This window comes from Agelaius phoeniceus, unplaced genomic scaffold (genome assembly GCF_051311805.1).
Source record: "Agelaius phoeniceus isolate bAgePho1 unplaced genomic scaffold, bAgePho1.hap1 Scaffold_113, whole genome shotgun sequence".
NCBI lineage: Eukaryota > Metazoa > Chordata > Aves > Passeriformes > Icteridae > Agelaius > Agelaius phoeniceus.
In genome coordinates, this window is record NW_027509877.1 from 1,849,804 (window position 1) to 1,868,380 (window position 18,577).

An 18,577-nucleotide genomic window follows, 5' to 3' on the forward strand; every position below is an offset into this window, starting at 1 on the left:
TGGGCTGCTTTCCAAGGAAACCTGAACTGATGGCGGTTGCCATGGCACCCAAACCCAGCAGTGGGGTCCCTGCAGTGTCCATGGCAACAGTCCCTTGCAATGGCCCACTGCCTGTTGGGATGATGATCCACCCTCACAGCTGGCCTAGGGTAGGTCTGGAGTGGTCTCGGTGGCACCTTGGGCTTGGCACACACTTGAGGAGGGTGTCTGTTTGCAATGGGGAAACTCAAAGAGTTTTAGATTGCTTGAAAAAATAAAAGAAGAAAAGCCACTCTTTGGCTTTGTGCAGCCAGTTCTCTGAGCAAAGCAGGTCCCAGGTGAGTGAGAAGAGACAGGATGGCATTGGCGAATGTGGAGCAAGGTTGTCCACACTGGGGCAGACTTAAAGGCACAGCTTCGCTGAGCAGGCTAGACTTCCTTAGGAGAGTCTCTGGATGAATATCAATCACAGAATGCTGCAATCACCTCTTGTGTAATAGGACAGCAATAAAAGGCACCCTTTCAAATAGAAATATGTATTTCCTAGAAGCTCGTTGAAATATTTCTCCATAGCTGTAGCAAGAAACCTATTAGTGAACTGCACTAGAGCAGAGGGAAGTCCTGGTTCCAGCAGGACCCAAACTGTCAGCATGGACACCTTGCTTCCATTCAGCCCCACAGTGTCACCATGGCCCCTTGGCTCTGTGCTGCCATGTCACACACAGTGTCTCCACGGTCCTCTTAGTGCCACCAGGCCCTGCAGTGTCACAATGGCCCCTTGCTTCCCCAGGGCCCTGCAGTGTCACAATCATCAGAGAATCAACCAGGCTGGAAATGAACTTGGAGAGCATCAAGGCCAACCTGGGACCCAACACCACCTTGTCACCCAGACCATGGCACTCAGTCTTTCCTTAAAAACCTCCAGGGACAGTGACTCACCCACCTCCCTGCACAGCCCATTCCAATGCCCAATCACCCTTTGTGTCAAGAATATTACCTAATGTCCAGTCTAAAAATCCCCTGGTGCAGCTGAAGGCTGTGTCCTCTTGTCCTGTCACTGTTCCCTGGGAAAAGATTCCCAACCCCCACCTGGCTGCACCCTCCTGTCAAGGAGTTGTAGAGAGTGATGAGGTCTCCCCTGAGCCTCCTCTTCTCCAGGATATACAACCCCAGCTCCCTCAGCCACTCCTCACAGGACTTGTGCTCCAGACCCCTCACCAGCCTTGTTGCTCTTCTCTGGACATGCTCCAGCCCCTCCATGTCCTTCCTAAATTGGGGGCCCAGAACTGGACACAGCACTTGAGGTGCTGCCCAACCAGTGCTGAGCACAGGGGAAGAATCCCTGCCCTGCTCCTGCTGGCCACACCATTCCTGATCCATAGGAGTGCCAGGGGTTGGATGAGGGCAGTGGTGGGGAGGGGGTGGGGAAAAATTCTGATTGATTGTCAGCCATGAAGGGTCTTGATTTTCATATCTATTCAGACTGCATTAGAAGGTGCTGGTTGTCAATATCAATTGGACATTGCTGATATCAATCTATAAACAGGAAAAGAAATCAGGACAAAACAGTTCTCTCTGCTTTTTTATCAATATAGCAGATTCACATTGAAAACACTTCTGAAATTTGTCTAATTAACCACAGAAGAATTGAAGTCTTAGATTATTCCTTGGGGCTTTTATTCAGGTGTTTCGAACAAATATTTATGAGCCTTTTCCAGTGAATTCCTGAAGAAAGAAGTGGCCTCTGGAGCAGTAAAATTCATCACCAACCTCCATGTGGCTGCAGATCCATCCCTTTTAGAGCAGCAATGAACAGCAATGGGCACAGCTTTGTGGCTGTCCCAGCTTTGGCATGGGCCCTGGGCCTGGAGCAGGAACAGCTCTTGAGGGCCCCAAGGCCGGGGCTCTTGTGCTGCCCTGGGCAGATGGGATGGCAGCAGGGGCTGCAGAGCTCTCAGCACCTCAGGCCGAGGGGAGCAGGGCAGCCAGGGAGTCTCCTTTGGCTTTGGCCAAGCACCTTCCCCCATGGCTGGAGCTGAGTCCTGTGGCAGCTGCAGCTGCTGCTGTGCCCTTGGCAGGGGCTGAGGCTGTGGGGCCAGTGCCCAGAGCAGCCTGGCCTGAGCAGAGCTGTGGGGCCAGAGCCGGCTGGGCTGGGCTGGGCTCAGAGAGGCCCTTGGTGCTGCCCAGAGCTCAGGGCAGCTGGCAGAGCTTGCAGGGAGCTGGGCTGGGCTCAGAGAGCCTGGCCCAGAAACCATCAGTGTCCATCTCAGCCTGGCTGAGCGTGCAGGGGCCAAGAAGAGCACCCCAGGGTCTGCAAGTTCTCTGTGTGGGAGCTGGGCTTGTGACCCCCTGAGCCCTCCCCAGTGCTGGGGCTGCACCTCCAGCTCCAGAGGAGATCTGACAGATGGGAGCAGAGACAAATAATTCCTGATGGATTTTTTTTTTTTGTTTGCTTATTCAGGTGACCTGGAGTCATATGTAGATGAGGAATTTACATCAGATAACACTGGTAGAGTGATAAGAAGAATATTTTTTAGCTGAAAATAATATTTCATGCATAATACACAATAGAAAAAAAGACATGTGATCAGAAGAGCATCTGAGTTTTTCAGAGGATGAGAGTCTCATTGATGTCTCAGCAGCCAAACCTGTTCAAATACTTTCTTCAGGGCTTCTTTGAGATAAAAGGTGAGTACCAGAGGCCAAGGCAAGCCAGAGCTCTCTGTCCTGGCACCTTTTTTCTGGGAGAACCCTTGCATGTAGGCAATTTTTCAGGGGGAGTATCAATTTTAGCCATGGGCACCTGGAAAGACAGATGGTTCTTTTCCATAGGAAGGAAAGCACAGGGCCCCAGTTCTCCAGGGGCTGATGAGAGGCAGCCCTCAACATTCCAAGATCAGCTGGGCTTGTCAGGTGGCCCCTAGGAGGCCAAACCAGCCATATCTGTTCCATGTTCTCTTGGTTTCATAGCGCTCTGCAGTGTCACAATGTTCTCTTCCCTTCTGCAGTGTCACAATGGCCCCGTGTTTCCATGAGGCCCTGCAGGGTCACACTGGCCCCTTGGTTCCATGAGGCCCTGAAGTGTCACCATAGTTCCTCAGAAAGGAAAGCATGGATCCCCAGTGTTTCAGTGGCTGATGAATGGCAGTCACCAGAGGCCAAGGCCAGCAAGATCTGTCTGTCCTGGCAGCTTTCATTTGGGAACAACAGAATGAATATCTTGGATTCTGTATCTCTCTTTTACAGAATTTGGGGGCAGAATCCTGGTTTTAGCCCATGAGCACCTGGATGAGATGGCCAGTTCTTTCCCATAGGAAGGAAAGCACAGAGCCCCAGTGTTTCCAGGGCAGAGTAGAGGCAACCTCCAGAGGCCAAGGTGAGCCAGGCCTTTCTGTCCTGGCACCTTTTGTCTGGGAGAAACCCTTGCACATAGGGAATTTTGGAGAAGTACCAATTTTGGCCATGGGTGCCTGGGCAGGAGAGATGGTTCTTTTCCATAGAGGGGAAAGCACTGAGCCCCAGTGTTTCAGGCCCACATGAGAACAGTGACCCTTAACATGGTGAGGTCTGTGGAGCCAGTCAGGCCAAGCCAACCAGACCTGTTACCTGTTCCCTTGGATCCCTAAGGCCACACAGTGTCACACTGATGGTGTCAAGTTGTATATCCTTGGTACCACGAGGCCCCGTTGTGTCACACTGGCCCCTTGTTCCCATGAGACCTTGCAGTGTCACAGGGGTCTCCTTGGTCCCACAGTATCACAATGGGCCCTTGGTTCAATGAGGCCCTGCAGTGTCAAAATGGTCTCCTTGGCTCCACAAGGTCCTGCAGAGCCCCTTGGTTCAATGAGGCTTTGAAGTGTCACAATGGGCTCCAGTGATCCATGAGGTCCTGCAATGTCACAATGAACCTTCGGTTCCATGAGTCCCACATTGTTCCATGAACCCTTAGTTCCATGGGGCCCGGTAGTGTCACAATTGTCTCCTTGGTTCCAGGGTGCCACACAGTGCCACACAGTGCCACAATTGCCCTTTGGCCCAACAGGGCCTCATAGTGTCCCAATGGATTCCTTGGTTCCATGGGGACGCAAAGTGCTGTGATGAACCTTTGGTTTCTCAAGGCCTCAAAGTGTAAAAATGGCCTCCATGGTTTCCCAAGGCTGTGCTGTTTCACAATGGATCCTTGACTCCATGATGCCCCAGAATGTCACAACAGCTTCCTTGGTTCTGCACTTTAAGAATGCCCCTTTGGTCCCTCAGAGCCCCACGGTGTCACTATTGTGCCCTTGGTTCCATGAGACCCTGCAGTGCCACAATGGTCCTTTGGTTCCACTTGGCCTCATGTGTCACAATGGCCTCCTTGGTTCCATAATGCCCCATAGCACAGCAATGGCCTCCTTGGTTCATTGGTGTCAGAATGGCCCCTTTGTTCCATGGAGCCCCACAGTGTCACTGTGGTCCCCTTGGTTCCATGAGGCCCCTCCGTACTACAATGACCCCTTGGTTACAATGGGTTCCAAAGGCTCATAATGGTCTCCGTGGTTCCATGAGGCCCTGCAATATCCCAATGGATCCTTGGTTCCAAGAGGGCCTCGCAGTGTCACAAGGCTGCCTTAGTTCGACGAGGGCCTGCAGTGCTGTAGTGGCCCCTTGGTTCCATGAGGCAAAGCAGAATCAGAATGGCCCCTTGGTTCCATGGAGCACTATGGTGTCACCATGGTCCCACTGGTTCCACAGGGCCCCACAGTGTAACAATGGACCTTTGGTTCGATGAGGTTCCACTGCATCACAATAGACTTTGGTTCCATGAGGTTCCTCAGTGTCTCAATGGCCCCTTGGCTCCATGCGGCCTCACTGTATCACAGTGGCAGGTGGTTCCATGAGGCCCCACAGTGTCAAAATGGTCTCCTTCGTTCTGGGAATCCCTACAGAGCCACAATGGACGCTTGGTTCCATGAGCTTCCACGCTGTCAGCAATGGTCTGAGCACTGCAGTGTCACCATGGATCCTTTGTTCCATGAGATTCCATAGCATAGCATGACCACCTTGATTCCAGAAGGTTCTGCAGTGTCACAATGGACCATTGGTTCCATGCAGTCCCAAGCTCTCACAATGACCCCATGGCTCCAGGAGCTTCCATACTGTCAGCAATGGTCTCCTGGGTTCCACGAGGCCTTGCTCTGATACAATGGACTTTCGGTTCCATGGGGTTCCACTGCATCACAATGGACCCTTTGTTCCACGAGGTTCCAAGTGTCACAGCTGGATCCTTGTTTCTGTGAGCCTCTGCTGTCACCAAATGGCCAAAAAATCAGAATAAGACTTCTTAACACGAATTTCATGTTTAAGAGAGCAGCATTTATTCAGGGCTGAGGTCCAGCAGGTGATAACTCCTTACATGGACATGTGATTGTATAAGTGTATTGCTTATATACAGTCAGTATGTACATTGAAATTTACCCATTTCCATAAAACCCACTCCAGGTTCCCAGATTCAGCCCTTGCTTTTTCTATCACTGCATTCTTGAGCCAGATGTCTTCATCTTCTCTTCCAACCATCCTTGCTGGGAAAGCAGCCCCTGCAGGCATTGTTCCTGTGCTGAAAGTTCACAGGCACATGTGAATTTTGCCATTTCTTAAAAGTACTCAAATGACCCAGATAATAAAGATCTGCTGGTATATTATGAAACTAACAGGTATTAAAACCTGTGCCCCTTTCCAGGTAGACATCAGCTGTGTGCCCATGAACAGGCAGTGCCACTTGTGCCCTGAGGTGCCCAGCTGGGATTGGATCTCTCCCAGAGCACCTGAGGGAGAGCAGAGCACCTTGCAAGCTGCAGGTCCCTGACAGCCCCGCAGGGCTCCTGTCCCATCAACATCTGCTCTGCTCCTGGCTGAAACAGGGCCCAGCATGGTGCTGGGATCATCAGAGAGCTGAGGTGTGTGCTGGAATTCAATGGCCTCCCCATCCCGCAGCAGCCCTGCATTTCCCTCCTGCAGCCTTGGTCTCCAGCCCAGCCATGGAGGCTCTTTGGGCTCTGGAGTGTTGCTGCAGCTGCCAAGGGCAGCTGAGCTCTGCCTTTGGCACAGTCAGGCCTGGCCAGTGCAGGCCATGCTCAGCAATTGCTTGTGTGTGCCTGGCCTTGCTGTCAGCCCCGGCAGCAGCTGCGTGGCCCCTTTGTGGCCCTGTGCTGGCCCAGCCATGGTGGCCCAGCCCCTGTGCAGGCCCAGCCCAGGCCAGGAGCATTGCGGCTGGGAACGGCCCCTGTGCCGTGGTATCCACAGCAGCCTTGGGGCTCTGTGCCCCACGGCCTCCCTGTTGGGCAGCCTCTGCCAGCTCCTGCAGAGCCCGTGGCACCTGTGGAGCTGCACAGACAGCCCTGCCCCGGGCTCTGCCGGCCTCTGGTACAGCAGAGAGGCAGCCAGGGCTGGCCATGGCCGGGAACAGGCCCTGAGCCCCGCAGGAGGATGGAGCTGGGCCACAGCCAAACTCAGCCCAGGCCAAAGCTGGGCTCAGCAGCCAGGGCTGCCAACACATGGGCACAGAGGCTGGCACTGACAAATGTCCTGGGCCCCCTCCCTGCTCTGTCCATGCCACCAAGGGCACAGAGCAGCCTCCTCTCTGGGCCACTTGCCTGTTTGCAATGCCTTGCACAGGCGCTGGCCCTGCCCCACAAGGCCTGGCCTGAGTCCTGCCCCTGCACGCTCAGCCAGGCTGAGATGGACACTGATGGTTTCTGGGCCAGGCTCTCTGAGCCCGGCCCAGCTCCCTGCAAGCTCTGCCAGCTGCCCTGAGCTCTGGGCAGCACCAAGGGCCTCTCTGAGCCCAGCCCAGCCCAGACGGATCTGGCCCCACAGCTCTGCTCAGGCCAGGCTGCTCTGGGCACTGGCCCCACGGCCTCAGCCCCTGCCAAGGCCACAGCAGCAGCTGCAGCTGCCACAGGACTCAGCTCCAGCCATGGGGGAAGGTGCTGGGCCAAGGCCAAAGGAGGCTCCCTGGCTGCCCTGCTCCCCTCAGCCTCAGGTTCTGAGAGCTCTGCAGCCCCTGCTGCCATCCCATCTGCCCAGGGCAGCACAAGAGCCCCGGCCTTGGGGCCCTCAAGAGCTGTTCCTGCTCCAGGCCCAGGGCCCATGCCAAAGCTGGGACAGCAGCCACAAAGCTGTGCCCATTTCTGTTCATTGCTGCTCTCATGGGCATGGATCCTCAGCCACTTGGAGGTTGATGATGAATTTTATTACTCCAGAGGCCTCTTCTTTCTTGAGCTCTTCACTTCAGGAATTCAGTTACAAAGGCTCCTAAACATTTGTTCAAAATACCTGAGCCAGAAAAACCTCAGGGAATAATCTATGTTTTCAATTCTGCTGTGATTAATTAGACAGATTTCAGAGGAGTATTTTTAGTGAATCTGCTATATTAAAAAAAAATGCCAGGAGAATTGTTATTTCCTCTTTGGTTTTCTTTTCCTGTTAATAGATTGATATCAGCAATGTCCAACTGATACTGACCCTCAGCACCTTCTAATGTAGTCTGAATAGATATGAAAACCAAGAGCCTTCATGGCTGACAATCGAAAACACTTTTTTCCTAACACCTCCCCACCATGACCGTCATCCAACTGCTGGCACTCCTATGGATCAGGAATGGTGTGGCCAGCAGGAGCAGGGCAGTGATTCTTCCCCTGTGCTCAGTACTGCTTGGGCAGCACCTCAAGTGCTCTGTCCAGTTCTGGGAACCCAGTTTAGGAAGGACATGGAGGGGCTGGAGCATGTCCAGAGAAGGGCAACAATGCTGGGGAGGGGTCTGGAACACAAGTCCTGTGAGGATTAGCTGAGGGAGCTGGGGTTGTTTATCCTGGAGAAGAGGAGGCTCAGGGGAAACCTCATCACTCTCTACAACTCCCTGACAGGAGGGCGCAGCCACGTGGGGATAGGGCTCTTTTCCCAGGAATAGGGGCAGGACAAAAGGACACAGCCTTCAGCTGCACCAGGGGATGTTTAGGCTGGACATTAGGAGATATTCTTCACATAAATGGTGACTGAGCATTTGGAATGGGCTGCCCAGGGAGGTGGGTGAGTCACTGTCCCTGGAAGTGTTTAAGGAAAGACTGGATGTGGCACTCAGTGCCATGGTCTGGGTGACAAGGTGGTGTTGGGTCCCAGGTTGGACTTGATGCTCTCCAAGGTTGTTTCCAGCCTGGTTGATTCTCTGATGATTGTGACACTGCAGGGCCTGGGGAAGCAAGGGGCCATTGTGACACTGTGGGGCCTGGTGGCACTAAGAGGACCATGGTGACACTGTCTGTGACATGGCAGCACAGAGCCAAGGGGCCATGGTGACACTGTGGGGCTGAATGGAAGCAAGGAGTCCATGGTGACAGTCTGGGTCCTGGTGGCACCACAGAGGCCACTATGACCCTGCAGGGCCTTGTGGAACCATGCAGAGCATTGTGACAGAGCAGGACCTGGTGTCACGATGGCCATTGTGACACTGCAGGGCCCCATGGAACCAAGGGGCCAGGGCTGCTCCTCAGGGACTCCTGGAATGAAGGAAACATGTTTGACACCATGGTGGCCCTTGGGACCAAGAGGCCATTGTGACACTGTGGAACCAAGGAGAGCATTGCTGCACTGCCAGACCTCATGGAAACAAGGATCCATTGTGACACTGCAGGGCCTGGGAGCACCAAGGGCAATTGTGACACTGCAGGCCCCAAGGATCCAAGGGACTTTGTGACACCAAGGGATCCCATGGAACCAAAGGGACATTGTCACACTGGGAGGCCTCATGGAGTAATGGAGATTGTGACACTTTAGGGTATCATGCAACCATGGTAACACCAAGTTGTCTGGGAGTGTGGATCTGCTGGAGGGTAGGAGGGCTCTGCACAGGGCCCTGGACAGGCTGGATCCAGGGTCCTAATCCAACAAGGTGAGGTTTAACAAGTCCAAGTGCCGGGTCCTGCACTTTGGCCACAACAAGCCCTGCAGTGCTACAGGCTGGGGACAGAGTGGCTGGAGAGCAGCCAGGCAGAAAGGGACGTGCAGGGACTGATGGACAGCAGGCTGGACATGAGGCAGCAGTGTGCCCAGGTGGCCAAGAAGGCCAATGGTTCCCGGCCTGGATCAGGAATGGTGTGGCCAGCAGGAGCAGGGCAGGGATTCTTCCCCTGTGCTCAGCACTGGTTGGGCAGCACCTCAAGTGCTGTGTCCAGATCTGGGCCCCCCAATTTAGAAAGGACATGGAGGGGCTGGAGCGTGTCCAGAGAAGGGCAACAAGGCTGGGGAGGGGTCTGGAGCACAAGTCCTGTGAGGAGCAGCTGAGGGAGCTGGGGTTGTTTATCCTGGAGAAGAGGAGGCTCAGGGGAGACAGGGCAGTGTTAGGGCACAGGTTGGACTTGATGATCTCCAAGGTCTTTTCCAGCCTTGCTGATTCTGGGATTCTCTGGAACCACCCTTGGAGCAGTTGCAGGATGAGCCTTGGGCCTCCTCTTCAGAAGCTCCAACAGCCCAGGTCCCTCAGCTTCTCCTGGCAGCCCCAAAGCCCATCCTGTCAGTCCTGCAGAGCCTCTGCAGCTCTTCCTCATTGCCCAGAACAGGGAGCCCCAGAGCCAGACACAGCAGCCCAGATGTGCCCCCCTGGCCTGGGGTGCCTCTGGCAAGGGAGCAGCACCAGGCACTGCAGGAGCCTGCAGACAATTCCTGCAGCACTTGTAGGATGATGATGCTGCCCAAGGGACGTTCCCATGGTGCCAAGTCAGGAACTGCAATGGGGAGTGGGGCCAGAGAGGAAAGGGCAAAGAGGGATCGGCAGTTTGCAGGAGAGGGAACAGGGCTGGGCTAGAGGAAGAAATTTGTAGCAGGAAGAGTGGAGAAAGCAAAGGAGAAACCAAGGAAATGCTCAGGGCAGTTTGGGGGTGGCTGCCAGGCAGCCCTGGCTCTGAGCAACAGCATCTGCAGTGGCACAGGAAACTCCCAGCTGATGGGAACAAACTTTCTGGCTGACTGCAGAGGCCAGGACAAAGCTGAGTGGTTTCCCTGGTGTCCCCCAGCCCTTCTGGCCCCAGGGGCTGATGGCATTTGTGCTCCCTCAGGTTCATGTCCCCAGAGCAACAGCATGGGGGTGCTCCCCCTGCTGTGTGCAATGCAAACAGGGGCTGCTGAGGCAGTGCTGCCGTGTCTGTGCCTGCAAGGATGGGGCACCTGTGTGAGCTGGGGGAGAGGCCAGGGCTGCAGAGGGGGGATGTTGTTGGCAGCTGCATGAGGATGCTCTGGGACGCTGCCCTGGGCTGTGCAGCGCACTGGGGATGGATCAGCCCCTGCTCTGCTGCTCCTTCCCGTCTGCCCCAGGGCCCTTGCAGAGCCCCAGCCATGCTGTTTGCCCCCAGCCTGCCCACGGCCAGCCTGGGGCTGCTCACGGGGGTTTCTGTGCTGAGCATTGGCCTGGCCGTGTTCTTGAGAGAGCCTGGGCAAGGAGCCTGGAGCCCCCAGGGCCTGGCCTGAGGCGTCAGCGCTGCCCCAGCAGTGCCCATGGCCTGTCCCTGCTGCAGCCCCGGCACTGCCACCCCCAGGGCTGTGCCCAGCCCCGAGAGCACTCAGGCCCTGCAGCAACACCAGGGCCACCAGGGCAGCGGGGCAGGGCCACGGCAGCAGCACTGGCAACACCAAGTGCTGCTGCTGCTGCTGCTGGGCACAGCTGCTGGGCCAGCACTGATCTGCCCCAGCTCTGCACACAGACATTGCTGCTGCAGCTCCACAGAAGGCAACAAAAGGGCATCTCTGCAGAAAACTCTTCTGGGACATCCTTTAGTTCATTTAAAGGCACCAAGAGCGCAGCCCCTCATTGACACAGTCTGTGGGCACAGGGAAGGTGGTGAGAAACAAAATGGGAAATGGCAAAACCAATCATATTTCTTTGTGGACAATATGAACAAAAGTAAAAGACAGAAAAAGAACCCTCAAAATTAAATCAACGAGAAGTATCAAAGATGACTTTTATTGCAAGTGATTTGCAGAGATTGACCAGCAGTTTAATGTTCCTGAAACCATCCAGTCATCAGTCTCCACACTACAGCCTTGAGCTCCTGGTTCCTCAGGCTGTAGATGAGGGGGTTCAGGGCTGGAGGCACCACTGAGTACAGAACTGACAGGACCAGATCCAGCGATGGGGAGGACAGGGAAGGGGGCTTCACGTAGGCAAATGTGCCAGTGCTGAGGAACAGGGAGAGCACGGCCAGGTGAGGGAGGCAGGTGGAAAAGGCTTTGTGCCGTCCCTGCTCAGAGGGGATCCTCAGCACAGCCCTGAAGATCTGCGCATAGGAGAAAACAATGAACACAAAACAACCGAAATTTAAACACACACTAACAGCAAGAAGCCCAAGTTCCCTGATGTAGGAGTGTGAGCAGGAGAGCTTGAGGATCTGTGGGATTTCACAGAAGAACTGGCCCAGGGCATTGCCATGGCACAGGGGCAGGGAAAATGTATTGGCTGTGTGCATGAGAGCATTGAGAAAGGCACTGGCCCAGGCAGCTGCTGCCATGTGGGCACAAGCTCTGCTGCCCAGGAGGGTCCCGTAGTGCAGGGGTTTGCAGATGGACACGTAGCGGTCGTAGCACATGATGGTCAGCAGATAAAACTCTGTTGAAATGAAGAAGAGAAAGAAAAAGAGCTGTGCAGCACATCCAGTGTAGGAGATGTTGCTGGTGTCCCAGAGGGAATTGTGCATGGCTTTGGGGACAGTGGTGCAGATGGAGCCCAGGTCAGCGAGGGCCAGGTTGAGCAGGAAGAAGAACATGGGTGTGTGCAGGTGGTGGCCGCAGGCTACGGCGCTGATGATGAGGCCGTTGCCCAGGAGGGCAGCCAGGGAGATGCCCAGCAAGAGGCAGAAGTGCAGGAGCTGCAGCTGCCGCGTGTCTGCCAATGCCAGCAGGAGGAAGTGCCTGATGGAGCTGCTGTTGGACATTTGCTGGGGCTGCACATGGGCACCTGTTCATGGAAAAAGGACAGTCACAAGTCAGCAGAGGCTGCTTTGAGCCAAACCTGGGCCATTCCCTGCAGACTGTCCCGCTGGGACTCACCCACCCTTGTTCCTGCTCTGGGAAAACCTTCACCCAGGTGCCTGCCTGAGCTCCAGTTGTGCTGGCTGAGGGTGCCAGGAGCAGCCAGGCCTGTGCGTGGGGGCTCTCGAGGAGCCATCCCTGCCCCACTGCCCTGGGTTTGTGGCCATGTGGCAGAAGAACAAGGCTGGATATTCAGTATTTGTCATAGGAATCACTCCTAATGAAAAAAGTCTTGGTAGCATCTGCACTCACAGTCCTATAGGACATGGATGGCAGGAGCTGGTTTAAGGAATCCTTTTCCTACCCACACATCATTCCTGGCTCTCTGAGGACAGAAATCCCCAGCATTTCTGCTGCACTCAGAGTTTGCCACTGAGAGATGGGAGAGGCAAAGGATTGCCTGTGGCTCAGGGAAGGTGAGGGGCTGGATGGGCTTGTTCCCAACTGCCCTGGCTTTGCACCTTTGGCTTCAATCAGAGAACAGTCACACTCCCGGGTCACGCTGGGATAAACCAGACCCTGCCCAGAGCAGAAGGATCCCTGAATATCTCACCCTCTCTCGAGGTCTCTGGGCAAGGTCTCAGCACCACCTTGTGCCAAGGACACTCACGGCTCCCTGGGCAAACCCAGCAGCATTTCCTCAGCTGTGGCAGCTCTGCCCTCCCCGTGCCCCCAGCCCTGCTCTCTTCAGCCCCCTCTCCTTCCCTGAGCATCTCCCTGGGCCTGGACATTCCCTCCTGAGAGGAGCCTTGTCCCTGCCAGCGCTCACAGAGCCCATCCCAGCCTGCGTGCCCTGGCTGGGGCCCTACAGAAACCTGCCTGTGTGCAGGGCCCCGGCTGGGGCAGGCTCTGTGTGCAGCTGGGCAAGGGCAGCTCAGGAGAGCCCTGCTGGGCCCTGCAAAGGTGATGCTGCTGCTCTGCAGGGCTGAGGAGTGGCTGAGGGCCCTTTGGGAGGCTCCCAGCAGAGACACTGACCACCCAAAGTTACAGTTCTGGACTCTCTGTAAATGCTCCAACATTCCTTTGATGATCCTGTGTGTCCCTTTCAACTCAGAATATTCTGTATCTGATTACAATTGCTGTTCTGCTCCTCTCATCCCCTTGTTGTCTATAATCAAAAAAGAAAAAAAAAACAAACCCTTGCAACAGTGTTAGAACAGTAAAGTAAAAACCAGACATAAATTGGAAGCTTCCAGGTGTCCCAGTGGGGATTGGGCACACCTGGTGCCTGACTTCAACAATTTATTAAGGTTGATTAATTAGGATATTTAACAGGAACATCCAATAGCAGATTCAGTTGCCCCAGTTACACACCCTGGCTCAACCCATTGGAATAGGTCCAAGGGCTTCTTTACCTTCACTTTTTGTTATGACTGCTCATTTATCTGGTCAATAAAAAAAATGTTTTTGTAGGTTCTCTTCCTGATAATAGGACTATTTGATAATAAGACTGAAAAGACAGTATTTCAGGAATGTATTTAGACAGTGAGCTTATTTTTCTAAAATCTAAGAGAATGGTTAGGAAACGTACTAGAGTTAATTAAGGATTATAATTATATAAGTATATAAGAGCAGTTTAATATAGTTAATAAGAATTTAGTAGTGTTAAGTAAGGATTGTAGATGTATAACTATATAATAGTAATTTACAGAGCTATGAATGTATCAAAAATTTATAAAAAGCAATAATCTTTTTGCCATCACCCCAACTTTCCCACCCTGCTCCAAGCAGGAAATTGAAAACACTCTCAGGAAAGCTCCCCATCTTTCCAGCAATCCCAGGCTTACCTTCTTTGGGAAGTGCCCTCTGGAGCAGTGCCAAGGCTGGTCTGGAGCTGGGAGCAGCCCTGCCCCACCCAGCCCCTCTCAGCAGCAGCCCCTGCCCTGCTCAGGGCGGCTCCTTCCCCCCAGAGCTTCTCCCCAGCGCTGGGAGCAGCTCCCCGGGCCGGCTGAGAGCTGTCCCTGGCAGGCAGCAGAGTCCCTGCCCCAGCACAGCGCCCTGGGCTGCAGGACCCTGCTCTGCAGGACAGCCCTGGGCACCCCTGGCTGCAGCCCCGGCTGCTCAGCCCTGCAGCAGAGCCTGGCAACAGGAGCTGCCTTGGGCTGTGCCTGGGCTGGGGCAGCAGGGAAAGCCGGCCCTGCCCTAGGGCCACAGCCCTGCCCTGGAGCAGCCCTGAGAGTCCTCCTGAAAGGTCCTAAAAGCTGTGGGATGTGCCAGCTCCAGGGGATCCCTGCAGGAACTGCAGCTTCTCTTCCCACAGCCAGGCAATGACTGCTTCAAACCTGGGCTGATTTCTGCTCTAGTGAGCCTTGAGTGAGCTCTGCTCTGTGCTCCCAGCCCAGGCTGAGTTTAACCCCTCTGTGCCTCTGTGCTGTGCCCGGGCTGGCTGCAGGCAGTGCCCCAGCTCTGCTGGGCTGGCACAAGAGCTGCTCATCAAGAGAAATGTGCTTTTGAAGCTCTTCTTGGTGACCAGGAGCTGCCTCTGGGCCAGGAGCCCAGCCCAGCTCAGCAGCACAGACACAGCACAAGGACTTTAATGAGCCTCTGGGGCTTTGTGCTCAGGCCCTGAACATCAGTCCCTGAGAGGCAGCTGAAGAAACCTCTCCAGAACTCCAAGTCAGAATCCAACTCCAAACTTTCTTGGACTTTTAATGGCTCCCACTGAGGGACACGACAGAGAAAGTGTCCCCAGGCCCCAGGCAGAGCAGAGAACTGCAGGCAGTGGTGACAGGTGGGGACAAAGAGAAGCCAAGTCTTGGTGCCCTGGGGCACAGCAGGGTCTGTGCCACCAAGGGCTGGGAGGAGACACCTTGTCCTGAGGCCCTGGGGCCTTCTGGCACAGCCCCAGCCAGGCTGGGCACTGTCAGCCCCTTGTGCTGCCCTCAGCATCCCCCCCTAGCCCACATCCCAGTGGCCTCAAGGATCTGCTGCAAGGAGTCCCTGGGGAGCCTTGCTCAGCAATGGCCCTGGGGGCTCCTTCATGCTCCCTGCAGGGGCTGCAGGTTTTTCAAAGGACTTTGGGTTTGGCTTTTGCCTTGCAGTCTCTGAGAGGTTTGTGCAATCATGGCCTCCAATTAGCTGCTGTAATTAGTCCCTGGAGAGGCTTTGTCAGTAACAACACTCAGTGGGGCTCATTAATACTTCAGGGTACTTCAGTTATTTGAAGGTACTTGGTGTTTCCCTTTTGATACAGACTCTGTGAGAGGTTTGTGCAATCATGGCCCCAATTATCTGCTTTAATGAGTCCCTGGAGAGCTTTGTACTGACACTCAGTGCTGCTCAGTAATGCTTTGAGATACTCAAGGTTTTTAAGGTACTTTATGGATTTAAGAATACTTTTAGGTACTTTCAAGGATTTTCCTTCCCGCACTGAGTCTCTGAGAGGTTTTTGTGCCATCTTGGCCTCCAATTATCTCCTCCAAGGAGTCCATGAGGATTTTGTGTTGGGTATCTTCCCCCTTTCTGTTTTACAACAAAGATGGAACTGAAAGAATTTTGTAAGACTTTTTAAAAGCATCCAAACAAACATGGGACAATTAACAATACAACAACCACCACTAAGAGAATTAATAGTCCTGTTTTAGCTAGACATCATCCAACCCTTTAGTCCTCAGGACTGGAAAGTTTATTGAACCAGTCTTTGTTTTCCACTTGAAGCTTCTTGAACCCTTCCTTCAGTACCTGAATGCTCTTGTGGATTGACTCTCTGTGGCTGGAGAGGTTCATGCAGCACATGCCCTCAGTCTACACAGCCATGCCCATGCGCTCAGAGTAAAAACTCTTATCGCTGTTCTTCAAAGTGGCGTGTCTGATGGTCTCTGTGTCTGAGAGCAGGCCACTCAATGTGAGGGAGGCAGTATTGGTTTGCTTACTTAACAGGCACCCAGGATGGTCTAATTGTCCTAAAGCTTTAGCTGCAGCCACCCAAGGTAGTCCAAACTGGCGGTGCTGCCATCTGATACCTGGATTAAAGCTTGCAAAGCCATCTCTTTGATATCATCCAATACTTCTCTGGGGATACCTGCTGCTTCATCATCTGGTAGGCGGTGTTGTCCTTCTCCAGCTAGATGGTTGATTGTCAATTCTGCCCTTGCCTCATTATTAGCATAGTCTTCTCTTAATTGATTTAGTAAACACTTCCATCCCCCTTCCAACAGGGTGTATTCTGTAGGTGACAACAACATGGTCATAATATATTTTAAATCATAGGTGGTTAAGACATTTGCTGTAAACATGGCTCTCATTAGGCCATTAAAACAAGGTAAGTCCTTCTATGGTCTTTAGCTGCCCTACACAGATCCTTGATTTCCCTGTAAACCAATGGCTGACACCTGGGATTCTGCCCCCTTCTTTCATAACACATCAGGCAATGAGGAGTTTCGAGGTTATTTGCCAGTCTCCTTCCTTAACTGGAGGCATGGCCCAGGGTGGAGAGGATGATTGACAGTGGGGGCGTGACCCGCAGTTGTGGGGGTGGAGTCTGGAGGTTCATTCAGGGCAGAAGAGAAGGTTGTGGTAGCAGGAAGTGGAGGAGCCAAGACGGAGCGAGGATGGTCAGGCTCCTGAGCCACATTCGGGCTCCTTCCATCTCCAGGACATAAAGCTCCTAGACAGCATGGCCATCGCCATCTTGGACCATCGTGGAAGGTCTGAGAAAGGCAGGTTTGAGGGGAGGTCCTGAGTTAGGAGTGACCAACGGATTGAGTTTTCAACACGCTGCTTCCTCGTGAAGGGTCTCAAGGATGGTGTGGAAGATGGGGAGCATGTGGGGTGCAGTGGGGTCCCTTTTGATCGAAAGGTTGTACAATTTAACTCTCACTGAGTCCCAAAATTCAATGGTATGGATTTTGTCAGCAGAGGCATCTGGAAAATTTTTAATGATCCACCCCATGATTGATTTTAATTCATTCTTTGAAAATATAATGTCATGATCAGTGAGAATTAAAGCATCCACATATGCTCCTTTCTACTTTGGACATCTGGCCGCCCATTTTTCTCTTTTTCTGCCTTATGGGGAAGAGCCACTGGAACACCCCAAATCAATTATGGGACATGGGAGCATATTGTAAAAACACAGTGGCAAAATGGGCAATAAATGTCTTGCATTTCCCCAAACCCACCTGCAATCCTATGCAGGTGAAACCATGGTTGTCCCTGCCGATCCTGGGCAAGGTCCCTTGAAGCAACGATGAATCCGCTGGGCCTGGCACAATCCAAAATCCCGGGGAGCACTGGCCCATCCATCAGCCAACCCCAGCTGACGTGACTGACACAGGGAGCCCTGAGTGTCATGGTCCCTGTTTGGGTGCCAAAGGTCACAATGAGGGTGGCTGTGACAAACCTCTCTGGTTCCCTGACTTCAGGGCGAGGGTGGCAAAAATGAAAAGGAGCGGGTTCGATGGAGTAGCTTAAAAGGAACTTTAATAACACAGGGTGAGAAACAATAAACATGGAGAAGTCGAGCACAGTATGAGGGGCAGGATCCAAAGACCTGAGAAAAAGGGGAAGCAACAACATGTACATTTGCGGGTAGAACACTCCAGAACAATAACCATATAGGGGAAAAAAGTAACCAATAGGGGAGGAGAATTTGGACAACTTAACATAGCAACACTAAAGGCTTATGGGGGAACTCTCAAGTTCACCCTAAGTTAAACAAATGATTCCCAGGGCTTGAAACTCCTGCCAAATTCTTTAGAGGAAAAATCTGTCTGACTCTGAGTTACAGCTGGGCTAACTACCAACCACTGCTTTGCACTGGCCCCTTGGGACCACATGGCGCAAAAGAGTCACGATGATGTCCTGGGTTCCACGAGGCTCCACAGTGTCACAATGGTGCCTTGGATCCATGGTGCTCTGCAGTGTCACAATGGCCCCTTCATTTCACAAGGCTCCCAAATGTCACATTGGTCTCCATAGGAAGGAAACCACGGAGCCCCCATGTTTCAGGAGCTGATGAACGGCAACCACCAGAGGCCAAGGCAAGCCTGACATCTCTGTCCTGGCAGGTTTACTTGGAGCAACCCTTGGATATTTGAAATTATGAATGTGGAGTACTAAGTTCAGACATTTGTGCCTGGAGAAGGATGATTTTTCCATAAAAAGAAAAGCAGAGAGCCTTTTCTAGTGTTTGGAAAACAGGTGAGTTCTGGCACTCAGGAGTTAAAGACCAGCCAGACCTGTCTGTCCTGGCAGCTTTTGTCGGGCAGCAATCCTTGGATAGACAGAAATTTGGAGGTGGAATCCTAATTTTGGCCATGGACGCCTGGAAAAGATGGACAGTTCTTTTCCATAAAAAGAAGAGCCCAGAGCCCCAGTGTTTCAGGGGCAGATGGGAATGGCCTTCCACATTCCAAGGTCAGCCAGACCTGTCAGGTGACCCCTGGGAGGCCAAGGCAGCCACACCTGTTTCATGTTCCCTTGGTTCCACAGTGCCCTGCAGTGTCACAATGGCTCCTTGCTTCCATGAGGCCTTGCAGTGTCACAGTGGTTCTCTGGCTTCCATGAGGCCCTCAGGTGTCATAATGGCCCCTTGGTTACACAA

General features: G+C 53.4%; 2 protein-coding genes across 2 annotated transcripts in view; one reads left to right on the forward strand and one right to left on the reverse strand.

The window, feature by feature from the left end:
• LOC143693004 (uncharacterized) overlaps positions 1 to 18,577 on the forward strand; it is a 680,702-nt gene that overhangs the window by 527,476 nt on the left and 134,649 nt on the right. The window contains 1 exon segment of the mRNA XM_077173088.1: positions 3,016 to 3,025. Coding sequence (XP_077029203.1) covers positions 3,016 to 3,025 — 10 coding nt within the window.
• Positions 11,004 to 11,936, reverse strand: LOC129132369 (olfactory receptor 14A16-like). The gene has a single exon (XM_054651442.2). It carries the CDS (start codon positions 11,934 to 11,936, stop codon positions 11,004 to 11,006), a length of 933 nt encoding a protein of 310 aa, XP_054507417.2.